We start from the raw sequence: 15,864 nt of genomic DNA, 5'->3' as shown, positions 1-15,864 counted from the left end.
CATCAGCAAATAGGACCCAATCTCAAGAGCAGATCTCTAGTGAGACGATGAAATTTGGAGACTGCAGCTCATAAGCAAAGGTAATAGAGACAGGTACGGTGATGGTTCACAGTCCAGGCAGAGTCTGCAGGCCAGGCGTGGGTTCAAACTCTGCCTTTAAGAACCATCAGTTCGGACTTCCCTGGTGGTCCAGAGGTTGAGAGTCTGCCTGCCAATGCAGGGGTCACAGGTTCGATCCCTGGTCTGGGAAGATTCCACATGCCGCAGGGCAACTGAGCCTGTGCTCTAGAGCCTGGGAGCCACAACCACTGAGCCCACATGCTGCATATACAGAAACCCGCGCTCCCTAGAGCCTGTGCTCCCCAACAAGAGAAGCCACTGCAATGAGAAGCCCAAGCGCCGCAGCTAGAGAGCAGCCCACACGCAGCAACGAAGACCCAATGCAGCCAAAATAAATAAGTAAATAAAAATAAATAAAATATTTTTAAAAGTAGCTTTAAAAAAAAGAACATCAATGAAGTAAGTCAGAAAGAAAAACACTAATACAGTATATTAACGCATATATATGGAATTTAGAAAGATGGTAACCATCACCCTATATGCTAGACCGCAAAAGAGACACAGATATAAAGAACAGACTTTTGGACTCTGTGGGAGAAAGCAAGGGTGGGATGATTTGAGAGAATAGCATTGAAACATGTATATTACCATATGTGAAATAGATCACCAGTCCAAGCTCGATGCATGAAACAGGGCGCTCAAAGCCAGTGCACTGGGACAACCCTGAGGGATGGGGTGGGGAGGGAGGTGGGTGGGGGGTTCAGGATGGGGACACATGTACACCCATGGCTGATTCATGTCAATGTATGGCAAAAACCACTACAATACTGTAAAGTAATTAGCCTCCAATTAAAATAAATTAATTAATTAAAAGAAAAAAAAACAACTATCAGCTCACAATTTTCCCTCGGGTTCCCTATTTGTAAAATGGGTTTATATAACAGTGCCTACTTAATAATGTTCCTGAAAAGGTTGTAGCCTGGAACCTCGGCAGGGCTCCCTGAAATATAATATGAAACAGCATCTCTGCACCGGGATCTATGCTCTACAGGACATTCTTAACCCCTGATTGTGCCTGAAGAGGCATATTGCAGGCATCTGGGCTCCAGCCCATCCAGCAGCGGGCGTGCTGGGAGTCGGGCCAGGGGGTCTGATGGGCTGATGCTGCTCAGGCCTTCCAGATCCAAGAGTCTGGATGGGCTTCAGGTAAGTCTGCAAAGCCTGGTCTCACCGGGTCAGCTCCCCAGCCCCATGTTTGGACCCATGACAGCTCTTCCCTCTTTCAAAACGTGACTTTGGTAAATGTCAAATAGCCAAACTGTGTTCCTTTTCTCAGGTCAAAAAAGAAGGTCCAGGCACAACTGGACTTTGAAAGGCGTCGTGTTGGCTGATGGGGCTTTGAGATCCAACAGGGAGCACTCTGATGATGGGACCATGGACCGTCTGGAGCAAAACAGAGCTGGTTTATTAAGTCAACCTAGCGCTGATTTCATAGCCTCCTCACACCAAGCCAAGGAGACAGGTCCAATTGTGGGCTGCAATCTACAGAGGTCTGTTGTGAGGATTAGAGGCACTGAATAAGTAACTTTCCCCTAATCATAAACATGTGAAAATGGCAAAGGTCAGATTTATCTCACTAGTCTGACTCTGAAAATCACAGGTGTAGGCAGGAGGTTGCACAGTCCCCTCCCCTTATGTCTGTCTTCCCAAACCTTCACCTAAATGAGCAGCTGTCTCTTTACTTCCTCCTGGGATTCACTTCGCTGCCACCCATGGGGTGCTCACCAAGCACCAACTGCTTTCAGGAACTTAGCACCATTTACAAAGTGAGAAACTGATGCCCGGAGAGGCTAGGACACCTGCCTGAGGTCATCCAGGAAGTTGGTGGCAGAGTTGAGACTCAAATCTGTTTCCCTGGCCCCACTGCCCACATCCACACCTTCGATTCTGCCTTGGAAAATGTGCCACCCGAAATTTCCTGCCTTAACTTCCCCTCTGGACTCAGATAGCTTAGGAAGAAGTCATCCATTTCTCATTAGGCAAAGGAAATGATGAGATGTCTCAGATAACAGCCTAGGAGATTTAAAGAGGGGATGCACAGGAGGCAAAATCTATCATGATTTTCTTTTCTCCCTCTCTGTCTTTTTTTTTTTTTTTTTTTTGGTATTGATCTGGAAAAGAAAGAAGAGCTCAGAATTCACTTGGGAAAAACCTTGCCCAAGGACTAAACAGCACATCAAATTCCAAGGAGGTTCCCTGGAGTGTAAGTTATAGGCTTATAATACAACCAAGACTCTGAAAGCATACTCCCTGACTACCCTTGAAAACATAAACTTGGCTTTATCCTTTTGGGGTAATATTTCCTTTTCAGCAGCTAAAAAGAATGAGGCTGTTCTAGGGTCATGAAAAGACATCTACAGTGTATGCTACTGTAGAGCACAGGGAGCTCTACACAATATTATGTAACAACCTAAATAGGAAAAGAATTTAAAAAAGAATCAAAACATGTATATGTATGACTGATTCACTCTACTGTACACCTTAAACCAACACAACATTGTTCATTAACTATGAAAGTGAAAATCATTCAGTTGTGTCCGACTCTGCGATCCCATGGACTATACAGTCCATGGAATTCTCCAGGCCAGAATATTGGAGTGTGTAGCCTTTCCCTCCTCCAGGGGATCTTCTCAAATGAGGAACTGAACCCAGGTCTCTCACACTGCAGGCAGATTCTTTACCAGCTGAGTCACCAGGGAAGCCCAAGAATACTGGAGTGGGTAGCCTATCCCTTCTCCAGCAGATCTTCTCGACCCAGGAATTGAAGCCTGGTCTCCCGCACTGCAGGTGGATTCTTTACCAGCTGAGCTACCAGGGAAGCCCTTTCATTAACTATATTCCTATATAAAATAAAAAGTTAAAAAAATACAATATATTCTAAAATTTTAAGAAATACAAGTTGCAAAATAGGTACAGTATGATATCAACAATTAAAAGTAAAAGCAAAATTCTGTATTTGTGTGTACGTGCAAGTGTAAATAAATAAATGCGTCTGAACATTTCAAATAAGCTTTCCTCAAGGAAGGGGCTAGAACTTGGCAGAGATGTGTCAAAGGAGTCTTTTGCTGTACCAGAATGGTTTGACTCTTTTACATTCTCTCAGTCTCTCAGTGCACTGCTTACATTTTAAAAATAAATATACATGTAGTTAGGTGGATTTCCTTTCTTCAAGGGAAAGAAGAAGAAAAGAAAGTGGCCAGGTGGGCAACACGTTCGCACTCACCTTTCCTCTTGGTGCAATGGTAAATTTGGCTGTGCTCCTGGGGCAGCGGGTACGGGTTGGGTGGGGGCAGGAGGTCCTGGGAGGGGCCAGACACGCCATTCTCACACTGGTACTGGGACCCCAAGTTGGATGAGGCGGACAGAGCTCGAGGCTCACTACTGAAAGGACTGTGGTTGGAGGCCACTTTCTGTCTCACTGTGCTCCTGGGAACCACAGGATATTCTTTACTGAAAGAGAGAAGATACAAAATGACATCGATCAGTGGCATGATAGAGACCTTTTCATTGTCTGAACCACAGGGTCAAAGAATCCACTGGGGAAAATAATCACAGAATAAGAAACAAAGGGATCTTTGATGAATGGAGAGATACGGTTATGCTCAAGTGCATCCTATGTCATGGACATATACGTTTGGTCACCATCTTTTCACGTCTTACACATTAGGCAAGTTGGTTCACGAACAGCTCTATACATATGCCAAAAGGTAAATGAGCACCCCCAGTTCAGAATTCCTCCTAAAAATCAACAAAGACATGTCAGTTGAAATATTCACCCTATTCTAGACGTCTTTGCATTCCCTAATTCAAATGCTAAAGAGCTGAGAAGTCACTAAGACTTAACTTCTTGGTCTCCATCTTTAAAATGGGGCTGTGGTCTTTCCCTAACATTAATCAAGAATGGCAGCTGACCATCTAGGGTAGTCACAGAAAAATCCAGGTCACCCCAATCTGAAGAGTTTGCTGCCTGTGCCTTAGAATTTCCTTTTAAGTTGCTGTACTTGTTGCCTCTGAAAATACTTCACCTCTCTGTCCCTTGGTTCCCCACCTGTAAAAAAGGGATAATAAACAAAATCTAGGTTCAAAGGATTGTTGAGAGAAGAAATGAGTTAATACATGTGAAAGCCTTACAGTGGCGTTTGTCACAACAAATGACAGCCGTCAGCAGGACTGTCACAGTTTTGGAGACACAGTGTGGGGGAGGGGGGCAGGAAGAGGAAAAGAAAGAGGACAGAGAAGATAGAGAACAGAGCCTGGGATCTAAGGAGAGGCAGGTCCAGAGTCGGGTCTCATCTCCACCACTGGACCACAGCCTTTCTAAACCTCAGTGTACAATGCCATATGGACCACAGCCTTTCTAAACCTCAGCATACAATGCCATATGGACAGCCTCTACCAAGGCGCTCAAAATCTGGTCCCTCATACTCTCTTTTTCATTATTTTTATTTATTCATCTACCGGCTGTGCCGGGTCTTCGTTGCTGCATCGGCTTTCCCTAGCTGCAGCGAGCGGGGACTACTCTTTGGTTACGGTGCACGGGCTTCTCATCACAGTGGCTTCTCTGGCTGCAGAGGATGGGCTCCAGGTGCGTGGGCTTCAGTAGTTGTGGCACATGGGCTTAGCTGCTCCACGGCATGTCGGATTCTCCCAGACCAGGGATCAAACCCGTGTCTCCTGCATTGGCAGGTGGATTCTTCACCACTGGACCACCAGGGAAATTCCTGGTCCCTCACACTTTTATGATAGGTCCCCCCACATTCCCTTCCCTTTAGCTTTCAGGTATTCCTATTTTGTCTTCATAAGAGCTCAGGCAATTCAACAGAAACCTGCCCTGGAAAGGAGGAAAGTGGAGCTGAGTATCACCAAGAGCCCCAAAGGAAACCAGGTGAGTGAAAGAGGGACTGAGTGAGAATTTGCAGAGAAGCTCAAAGGTAAAAGGAATAACTGACAGAAATGTCCAGGGTGTTAAAGAAGAGAATAGTCCAACCCATAACGTTCTCACATCCACTAAGGGAAGAGGGTTGCCAGTGTTTGGGATCAGAAAGGATATCTTGCTCAGGACAGTAACTAGTACAGCGTGGATAAGGTGATCAGCCCATCTTTTCTGGAAAGCAATATGATATCACTCTTTGGTTTTTTATTTTTTATTTTTTTGGCCATACCACGCAACTTGCAGGATCTTAGTTCCCAGACCAGGGAGTCAACCCAGGGCCATGGGAGTGAAATCACTGAGTTCTAACCATCTGATCACCAGGGAATTCCTGACGGCGTTCATTTTTGAAATTTTTAATAAGGTGGACCGAGCAATCCCATTACTATGGATTTTCCTAAGAAGGTTTAAGTATGAGGATTTTTCTCCACTGCATGGTCTATGAAAGTGCAAGTATTCACTTGCTTGGTCACGTCTGACTCTTTGCGACCCCGTGGACTGCAGCCTGTCCAGGCTCCTCTGCCCACTGTATTCTCTGGGCAAGAAGACTGGAGTGGGTTGCCATTTCCTTCTCCAGAACAAAGGGAAGAAACTGGAAACAGTCTAAATGTCCTCATTAATGGCTGAGTCAACTCTGACAGAGCTAGATGGTGGAATATTCATGCAACCTTTGAAAATAATGAGAAGCCTGTTTATGAATAAATTCATAAATCTGTGCAAGATAAACAAAGTCAAAGAGGTAGGATATAACATGGTCCCTCCAGAAGCTGGGGTTATGGGAGAACTTTTAGATCAACTTATTACTTTTACACAGGCTTTCCTCATGGCTCAGTGGTAAAGAACCCACCTGCCAATGCAGGAGACTCGGGTTCCATCCCTGGGTCGGGAAGACTCCCTGGAGAAGGAAATGGCAACCCATTCCAGTATTCTTGCCTAGGAAATCCCTGGACAGAGAAGCCTGGCGGGCTACAGTCCATAGCGTTGTAAAAGAGTTGGACACGACTGAGCTACTAAATGTTACTTTTTGCACATCTGCATTGTTTGATTCTTTTTACAGTGAGCATTTATGAGGTTTCTGGAGAAAGAAATGGCAACCCACTCCAGTATTGTTGCCTGGAGAATCCCATGGACGAGGAGCCTGGCAGGCTACAGTCCATGGGGTCACAAGAGTCAGACATGACTTAGTGACTAAACCACCACCACCATTTATGAAGTTTAGATGAATATTTCCGTGTTGAAAATAATAATTATTACTAATTGTTAATAGAATACTATATAAACTATTAATATAATTTTAATTACAGCAGAGCAGGAGGACTAGTCTAGGAGGGATACACGCAAGATAAAAGAAGTGCTTGCAGTCTCCTGGACGACAACATGTGACCCTCCAGGTTCTCCATTCGTCCTCCCACGTCCCCCACCCTCCACACCACCTCGGGCAACAAAAGGCAATGGAAACAGAGGTGAAATTCACAGGGGAAGATCTTCCTTGGTTGGAAAGCAAAATGAAAATGAAGTAGAAGATATTCAAAGCTTCCCCCACATTTCTCCCAAGAGAGGTCCCTGGGAGTGAGGAGGACAGAAAAGGATTTGAATCTGATCTTGTCATCTGTGGATCCAGAAAAGCTGCTACTTCTGGGGAAATGTCCCTTCTAATTTTTTTTTAACATTTAAAAAAAGTGCTTCCTTGTCCTTTTTTTTTTTTTTTTTTTTTTGGCCCCGCAGCATGTGGGATCTTAGTTCCCCAACCAGGGATCGAAGTTTTGCCCCCTGCAATGGGAGCACAGGATCTTAACCACTGGACCACCAGGAAAGTCCTGAAATGTCCATTTTTCACGCAATACCTTCCGTTGGGTCCTCCACCCCACTGAGCCTGTAGCACTCCTGGTCCAATATCCTTGCCAACTCAGTGAGCTAGGATAAAGCAGGTCACCTAGCTAAGCGTCACCTGCAAAATGGGGAAATAAAGAGATGATCTGAAGAAACCACAGCAGCCAGCCCTGAGTCCCCCAGACACCTTCCCTTCCCTGATAACCCACTCACTGAACTCTGATTTTTATTTGAGTATCTAAGAATCAGGGTATAGTGGGAAGAAAAAAGATATTAGACTCAGGCAAAAGTGCATTCTGTATCAGACCTACCATCTTAACAGCTGTGTGATCTTAGACAAGACAGTCCATCTCTCTGAGCATCAGTTATCTCTCAAGATCGTTGAAATTATCCAATAACATACTCTAGAAAATGTCTGGCACATAGTAGAAGCTGTCATGACCGCCGTTACAAGATGACTCGCGCTTCCAGCTCATAAAATTTCTCGGGAGGGAGCCGTGCCATAAGCCTGTCTCCTGAACATGGAGGTCTCAACTTTGGGGAAAAACTCATGGGTGTAAACTTGGATTTTCAAGATGATGTCTTTATTTTCAGTAATCCTGAATTGGAATTCAGTATCTCTTTCTGTAACGGGTGTCGGCATCAAGCCACAGTTGAGTTAGCAGCCCTAGCGACTGTCATCAACAGAAACAAAATAACTTCCCATCTTGCTGCAGCTGTACAGGTCTCCAGATACCACTTACGCTCATGATGACTTCAAAATTACAGTTATTTTCAATCTGCTACTAGGTCCCCATTACTTAAGACATTTATGAAGTGCATATGTTACTATGTCGCCATTTAGAAAAGAGTTTGATCACTCTGTGTTAATATAATGGGCTTCCTTGGCAATCAATGCATCTTATTTTACACATTTAATCAGATTCTTCTGAGATGGGATCCCTGAGCTTCCCCAGACTGCCAGAGGAGCCCAGGGCCCCAACCAGGGTAAGAATCCCTCTGTAGAAGATATACGAATCAGGAAATCCTGAACTTAGCTATGATGTTTGCTGTGAACCAACCATTCTTCACCTTACTCCGTTTTTAAATGAATTATTTGCCTAAATGAGCTTTGCCTTACTCCGAGTAATAACAGCCATGACATTAAAGGGTTTGTGGTGCAAGGTCCTCTAATGCAATTAAAATAAAAACACTTACCTATTTGAAATGTTTAAAAGTACACCTGAAATTATACCACGTACAAAGAGCACAACGCTTAGCACATTTTGAAGGACGCTGCATTCACCCCCTTCATCCTCTCTGTGACCCTCTGAAGTGGGGACTGCTCTTATCCCCATTTTACAGATTAGAAAACCGAGGCCCAGGGAGATGAAATAACTTGCCCAGGGTCCCAGAGCTAGAAAGAGACACCACCAGAATTCTAACCCAACTGTCTCCAAGTTACTTCTAGACAATTTCCTACTGACCTCTTTCCATTTTTAAAACATAATATGCTTTTAGGGGTGCAGGGGTTTGGAGCCTAAGACTCCTCTTTCATTTCACCCACCTCTCAGGGGTGTGACAATCTCCCACTCTGGGCCCCTGCCTTTGTTTGTCATCACAAACCACGTCAGAGTGACCAGACGGGACAACAGAGTGTCTGCCAAGTTTCCGTGAGGTTACAGACACACTCATGACACCCTGGGGTTTCCTAGCCCAGCCTTCCTGTGGACTGTGTCATTTCAGAACCAAAGCTGGAGCCATACTGAGCAGCTCCACTGCTCAGACTCTCCCCCTGGGGCCAGGAGGCTGAAAGGAATGAAATTAGCTTTATAGTTCTCGCTTGGCAGCTGAAGCTACGTAATGGAAAAAAAAAAGAAGAAGAAGAAAAATCATTATAATAATAAAACAAAAAAGTTGCAAATCTTGCTAGCAATTCAATTTAAATCTTGCTTAGTTTGAGTACTAGGCTGTCAGAGATCCAATAGGGAAGGAGAAGTCTCTTTTTAGTTTGATATTCTTAATGGGGATGGTTTGTTTTTTTTTTTAATTAAAGAAAATAACTCTTAAAAAATGTTGGCTGAGGGAATTTACAAGAGAATGTATCAATGGACTCCGTGGAATTCTCCCTTCCGGCACTGCCAGATTGCAAAATTACCCTCTGGAAAAGCCAAATCCTGTTTTTGATTACTAATACTCACAGAAGTGGGAAAGGCATATTATCTCAATAACCACTTGTCCCTCTCAGTATGTTTCTCTCTCAGGAGCTTGAAACATCAGCCCCACCATCAACCACGCATGTCTCCCCTGGTGTCTGCAATACAACATCCCCAAATCCACCTGGCAGGTGTCAAAATCGAGGCATAGAAGAGTGGAGTGACTTCTCAGTCAGGATAGAGTAACAGAGACAAAGAGAAGAAAAGGGTCCCAATAAACACCATTTGGGATCATTTCTCTTTTTCTGACCATGCCACGTGGCTTGTGGGATCTTAGTTCCCCAACCAGGGATTGAACCCGGGTCCTCAACAGTGAAAGCACAGAGTCCTAACCACTGGACCACCAGGAAATTCCCAGGATCATTTTTCCTGGGCTCATCAATGCACGAATCAAAGGAACTCGTGAGTAGCAACACAGCAAAAGCCTCTAAAGTCCCCATGAGGAGAAGATGACCTATTTTCCTCTACATCATTCAAGTGTACAGGCAGCATCATTCAAGAATACAGGCAGCAGAGAATTAAAAGGACAGCTGAAAAGCCCTCATGGGTCTGGGAAGAGAATAGCAACTGGGGGCTATTGTTTTCACCAACATCATCATTATCAGCATGACCATTCTCACCATCACCACTACCTTCCTCATCCTCATCTTCCTCCTTATCATTTACATTGTTTTTTTGTGCATCCTACTGTTCCAGCCACGGCTGTTGTTTTTTAATCACTCAGTCACGTCTGACTCTCTTGCAACCCTATGGACTGTAATCCACCAGGCTCCTCTGTCCATGGGGATTCTCCAGGCAAGAATACTGGGGTGGCTTGCCATTCCCTTCTCCAGGGGCTCTTCCCAACCCAGGGATTAAACACAGGTCTCCTGCATTGCAGGCGGATTCTTTACCACTGAGTCATGGGGGCAGCTCTCCAGCCACTGCAGTGGTTGACTTATATGCTTTCCCTCATTTGATCCTGGCAAGAATCCCATTTCATCCGTATGATGACATTTACTTTGGAGACAAAGAAAATAAATGAGACTCAGAGAGGTCCCAGAACACCTAGCTAAGAAGAGGTAAAGCTGAGCTGCACCCGGGGTCAGTGCTATTCCAAAACTTTTCCCAACTTACACTTGATAATAGGCAATCGTTGCCTTCCCATCACTGCTAGGGCAACATGACACTTCTGTCACACAGAGCATCTTTGAGGGTACTAGAGTTAGGTATTGGTTTTATCAGGTAACATCAACCTCTACCGATCCAACTGTCCATCATTCCTGCTTTACCAAAAGTCAAATCCCACTGCACTGGCTGACACAGACACGATCTGCCCAGCCTGGATACAGGGACCCGACAACCCCAGTTTACCCTGGGTACCAGGGCCACCAACCAGCTTCTCCCGGCTCCACCACTCTCTCACATTCTGTTCCACGTGAGCGGATGCAATGAATGACGCCATTGTCGCCGGCTCTGGGTTGTAAAACGTTACAAGGGAATATTGAAATCCACAGCCAAACGGCATCGCAGCCGGCCGCCAGCTAACGAAAGGCCCCGAGAATGTTTTCCACTGCAGCCGACTGAATTGGCCTTTTCACGGGAGCAGGTGGCAGGGGTGCTGGGGTGCTGAGGAGGGGGTGAGTTTCTGTTGTTGTTTTCCCCTGGCGATGCTTACTCAGTTTCTGGCAGCCTTTCTCCAACCACTAAAGCAGTGCACAAGGGCAAGGCTGGAGACTGTAAAATCTGTTCTTGCAAGCAAATTCCTCCTCTCACAAGCACTTTAATCTGCGATCAGAATGAAAAGAGGACACTCCCCACATCCCACAAGAGCCTTCCCGATTTATTAACTTTCTGATACGCTTGGGGAAATGATTCCGATCTAACGTGTATGGACCCTCAAGGGATGGGGGCAGTTCACCCCAAGCGGGATTTTAGCTCAGCAAATAATAATCACTCCCATCATTCTCATCTACAAAGTGCTTCGCGACCATTTTATGACTCAGGTCTCACCCCACCAGGGAGGTGGAGAAAAGCACTGTGAATTCTAGCTGCTCCATCTCACTGGGCAGACCAGGGGGGCACGAAGAAGTGACATGAATTCCCACCATTGATTCTAACAGGGCTGTCTGATGTGAGCAGCACCAAGAATCTCAAAGGTTGGGACTTCCCTGGCGGTCCAGTGATTAAGACTCTGAGCTTCCGTTTCAAAGGGCATGGGTTCAATCCCCGGTCAGGGAACTAAGATCCCGCATGCCATACGGCGTGACCAAGAAAAAAGAAAGAAACTCAAAGACAACACCCTCGCTGGCCAAGAGCACCCAGCATCATGACGACTTTGGTGGGCGACCTTGGGGTTCCCATAGTAAATCTCTGCATAACTTCATATTAGGGTGCTCATTTTGAGTTGTGACTCTGAAGTCAGGTTGTACAGATGTGCCTGCCTTTGATGGTACACAGCCACCAATTTGGCCACTGCGGGGCTGGCTAAGTTCTTCCCTTCTCTGAGCCTCAGTCTCTTGTCTATAAAATGGGAATAGTCAGAATCATCCCCTTCTTGGGTGGTCAAACGATACAATGCTTAGAAAGGCTTAGCATATATTGGAGACACATTGCTCCATAAACCCCAGCTTATACACCACGTGATTATATTTTGAAGCAAACATTCTTACCTTGCAAAGGCTTCACCTGATTTATGAATTCCACTCCCCATGCCATCCCAAATACCAGAGCATTAGAGCTTGTCAGTTTTTCTAAGGATAAGTCCATACTTGCATCTGCTACTCAAAAGGGGTCCCAGGATCTCTAGTTCTCCCCAGGAGAAAAAAGCCTTATGCAAAGGGTAAATAGTATATGGTTTCCTTTATATAAAATTCTATAACAGACAAACCTGACAGTTTTTTAAAAAATCACAATATTAATTGTTTCTGGTGGGGAGGTAGAAGAGGAATAACTGGGAAGGGGCATGAGGGAACTCTCTGGGTGAAGGAATGTTTTATATTATGATAAGGACTTGGGTTTCACAGGTATATGCATTTGTCAAGAAGTGAATGGTGTACTTAAGATCTGTGCATTTCATGGTATGTAGACTTTACCTGAAACAGAATCATGAACAAAAATTGAATCCGTGTTAATGGCATGCCTACTGAAGTATACAAGGATGAAAGGTACTCACAAATGCAACTGAGTGTGAAATACATCCAAAAAAATGGGGAAGGGGAGGGATGCTCAAGAGGGAGGTGATATATGTATAATTATGGCCAGTTTGCATTGCTGTATGGCAGAAACCAACACAAACAACGTAAAGCAGTTTTATTCCAAATTAAAAAGTAAATTTATGGAGAAGGAAACGGAAACCCACTCTAGTATTCATGCCTGGAAAATCCCACGGACGGAGGAGCCTGGTGGGCTACAATCCGTGGGGTCGCAAAGAGTCGGACACGACTGAGCAACTTGTGTGTTTTTGAAGCTCAAAGGGATATGGGCCACTGAAAAGGATATAAACCAGGGCAGAATTTCTTAAAGAAGTAACAGATTAGTTAGTTACAACATCAAGATAAATGGAATTGAAAGAGAGATGCTACCAAGAGAGTTGGGCAGTACTGCTTAAATAACGCTCAAGAGTTTCTGTTCTTAAATTGTTGCCTCTTGAGAGAAGATGAGCAGCGCTGGGCCCACTCAGCTCTGCCTTTTTTGTTCCCCACTTTGGTTGTGTTGTTACTTTCGGAATTGCACTTTTTTCACCTTGCCATAGTAGCTGCCAAAGTGTGTTTTTATAAACATGGGGTTCTAGAGCCTGGCTTCCTGCAGCAGAGGAAAGAAAGAAATGCGTGTTGTACAAAATAAGTGTGTTCATATGTTTAATAAAATAGTTCTATTATTGAGAAAAAAAATAAGATAGAAATTTAAAAAAATAAGATGGTAGATGGATGGATGGATGGATTGGTGAAAAGGTAGATTGGTGGATGGATAAATGTATGTATGCATTGATGGATGAAAAGATAAATAGATGGATTGGTGGATGGAGAGATACATCAGTGGACAGATGTGTGATAGAGCAAATATATAGCAAAATATTAATTACAGAACCAAATCAGTGGGTATATGGGTGGTCTCCATGCAATTCTTCCATGTTTTCTATATGTCTTACATTTTTCATAATACAACATTGGACACACTCTCGGGATTTCCAATGTTCAGCCAAAGTTGGCCACCAAGTAGAGAAACGGGTTCCTTTTTATAAAACAGCCCAGCCCATGAGCTCCGTTTCCAGAAGGTAAGGTCACACGTTATTTTCTGCACGTCTTTGCTCATTTTGTAGGGCCAAGAAATTATCCAGGTCTGACCAGGGGACCCCTCCATCAAATAACTTGATAAAGGACAGTTTTGTACCTTCTCCCGAGAGCCACTGATTCAGAACCTCTAAGGGTGAGACCCAGAAACCTGCTTTTTTCACCAGCCTCCCCACCCCCAGCTAATTGTGATGTCTGCCAAAAGTTTGAGAAACAATGCTTACGGGCGATTTGCCCTCAGACACTGTCCCTGAAGAGCAGGTTCACTGGGGGAGCAGAGAGCTGGGTGTGGGGCTGCAGATGAATGATGGACAACCAGGACCAAGGTGAGACCTCTCGGAACAAACCTCCACTTACAACTTAGGCTGGCTTGGCCTCCCAAACATAAAGAGCCTTCTTGTTTTACATAAATTCACACTTTCCTGGGAGAAGCCACAGGCATAGCCAAAAGTACAGCAAGGAGTGAGGAGTTAATGTCACCTCCAGAATGTTCGCTGTCCTGGAGATCACATCTCATTAACTGGACATCCCCATGGGTTTCCCTGGTGGCTCAGACAGTAAAGAACCTGCCTGCCAATGCAGGAGACATCAGAGACCCAAGTTCGATCCCTGAGTTGGAAAGATCCCCTGGAGGAGGGCATGGCAACCCATTCCAGTATTCCTGCCTAGAGAATCCCCATGGACAGAGGAGCCTGGCAGGCTATAGTCCATGGGGTCGCAAAGAGTCAGACACGACTGAGTGACTAAGCATATCAGCTTTAACCACAAGCATGAGAATACAAGAGCGCTGAGCCTTCTTTTTGAAAAATAACCATTTGAAGTTAGGAGCTGAATAGTCATTTAAAATTAGGAAGGCAGGGGTGGGGGCGGGGGGTGGTTGCTGGAAAAGAAGGGATGGCTCCAGTGCAAGGATTTTAACCTTTTTTAAAAAGGTTTAAAAAAAATTTTTTTTAATATTTGTTTATTTATTTGGCTGTGCCGGGTCTTAGTTGCAGTACTCGGGATCTAGTTTCCCAACCAGGGATCAAACTCCGGCCCCCTGCACTGGGATCACAGAATCTTAGCCCCTGGATCACCAGGGAAAGTCCTGGATTTTAAGCTTTTAAGGATCCCAGACCCTATAAATTCCTCAAAATTGCTTGACATTTTTTCTTCTATTTATATATTGTGAGTTTTTCAGAGTTCTTGCTTTAATTGGATTTTCCAAAGGGGTCTTAGATAAGGTGGATGAGGAGGAGGTGACCTACCCTGCAGAGTCAGGGGACAATGGTCTGTTTCTTAAGTGGGTGGACAGAGATGCCCCTAGCCTGGGGCTGACAAAACCTATTTGCTCTACCTGGGACAACCTGGACTCCTGGCTCTCCTATCTGCTCTCTGGTTGCTGTTCTTTTCCAGTCGCTCAGTCGTGTCCAACTCTTTGTGACCCCATGGACTGCAGCACACCAGGCTTCCCTGTCCTTCACTATCTCCCAGAGTTTGCTCAAACTCATGTCCATTGAGTCGATGATGCTATCCAAGCATCTCATCCTCTGTCGCCCCCTTCTCCTCCTGCCCTCAATCTTTCCCAGCATAAGGGTCTTTTCCAATGAGTCGGCTCTTCACATCAGGTGGCCAAAATATTGGAACTTTGGTATCAGTCTTTACAGGCTAACCAGAGACTCCAGGGACCCTGGCTCTGGAGATTACTTCCTGCCAAGGCATCGGCAGTCCACGAGAAGACTGAGGAAGAGACAACCTCAATTCTCCCATGAAGAGCTCTGAAGCTGCCACCGCTGGGCGCTGCCAGTCTCCCCATCATGCTCCACAAATGCTCGTATGCCAGAAAGGCCAGGCATGAGTCACAGCCACACTGTGTGAATTAAAGCAAGCAGTGCCCAAGGAAGCACTTTGCTGCTGCCTGTTCCTATTCTGAGGTTTGTCTTTACAGAAAGACCAGGTGTAGCCTGCCGGGGCAGACAGGTGATTCCTTCTATCGTGAAGATGCTCACTGCCAGGTATCTGCACCTTTACTGGGTGTCAACCTGGCCTCAGACTTCAAGAGGGAATGGATCCCATCTCCTCCTGACATGATCCAGGGTCACTCCAACCCAGGGATAGTGTCAGGCGTTCCTAGGCAAGCTGGGGCAGTGTTAAATCACCCAGGCACACTCTCTGACTTCCTTCTGTCTAGAGGGAGGATCCCTGGCTCTCCTGGAATCTGAGCCCATTAGTGAGTCTTGTTCAACCAACAGCAAGTAGCAGAAGAGATGCAACAGGCTCCCAAGGTGTAGTGAGCAAAGGCCCTCTCAAGATTGTCCAAGGACAGTTCGCCACCATGGAGGGAGTCCATGCTGGATGGGCCACATGCACACGCTCCAGGGGACCACCCAGATGGGCTCCCAGCCAAAAGCCAGCGTTAACTGCAGTCGTGGGGGTGTGCCATCTTGAACACCCAGCCTTGTCTGGCCGTCAGATACCTGCAGCCGTCCCCACCAAAACCTGACAGCAATCACACCTGTCCAGAGGCATCCTTCCCAAC

The 15,864-nt window shown here is 45.5% G+C and overlaps 1 protein-coding gene across 1 annotated transcript in view; it reads right to left on the bottom strand.

Annotated features, from left to right (window-relative positions):
* Positions 1-15,864, bottom strand: part of TBX5 (T-box transcription factor 5) — a 49,937-nt gene that overhangs the window by 8,487 nt on the left and 25,586 nt on the right. Inside the window, exon 8 of the mRNA XM_061384915.1 lies at positions 3,344-3,570. Within this exon, the coding sequence (XP_061240899.1) occupies positions 3,344-3,570 (227 nt within the window). The remainder of the gene's footprint in view (positions 1-3,343; positions 3,571-15,864) is intronic.

This window comes from Bos javanicus, chromosome 17, assembly GCF_032452875.1.
Source record: "Bos javanicus breed banteng chromosome 17, ARS-OSU_banteng_1.0, whole genome shotgun sequence".
NCBI lineage: Eukaryota > Metazoa > Chordata > Mammalia > Artiodactyla > Bovidae > Bos > Bos javanicus.
This window is presented reverse-complemented; position numbering and strand designations above follow the sequence as displayed.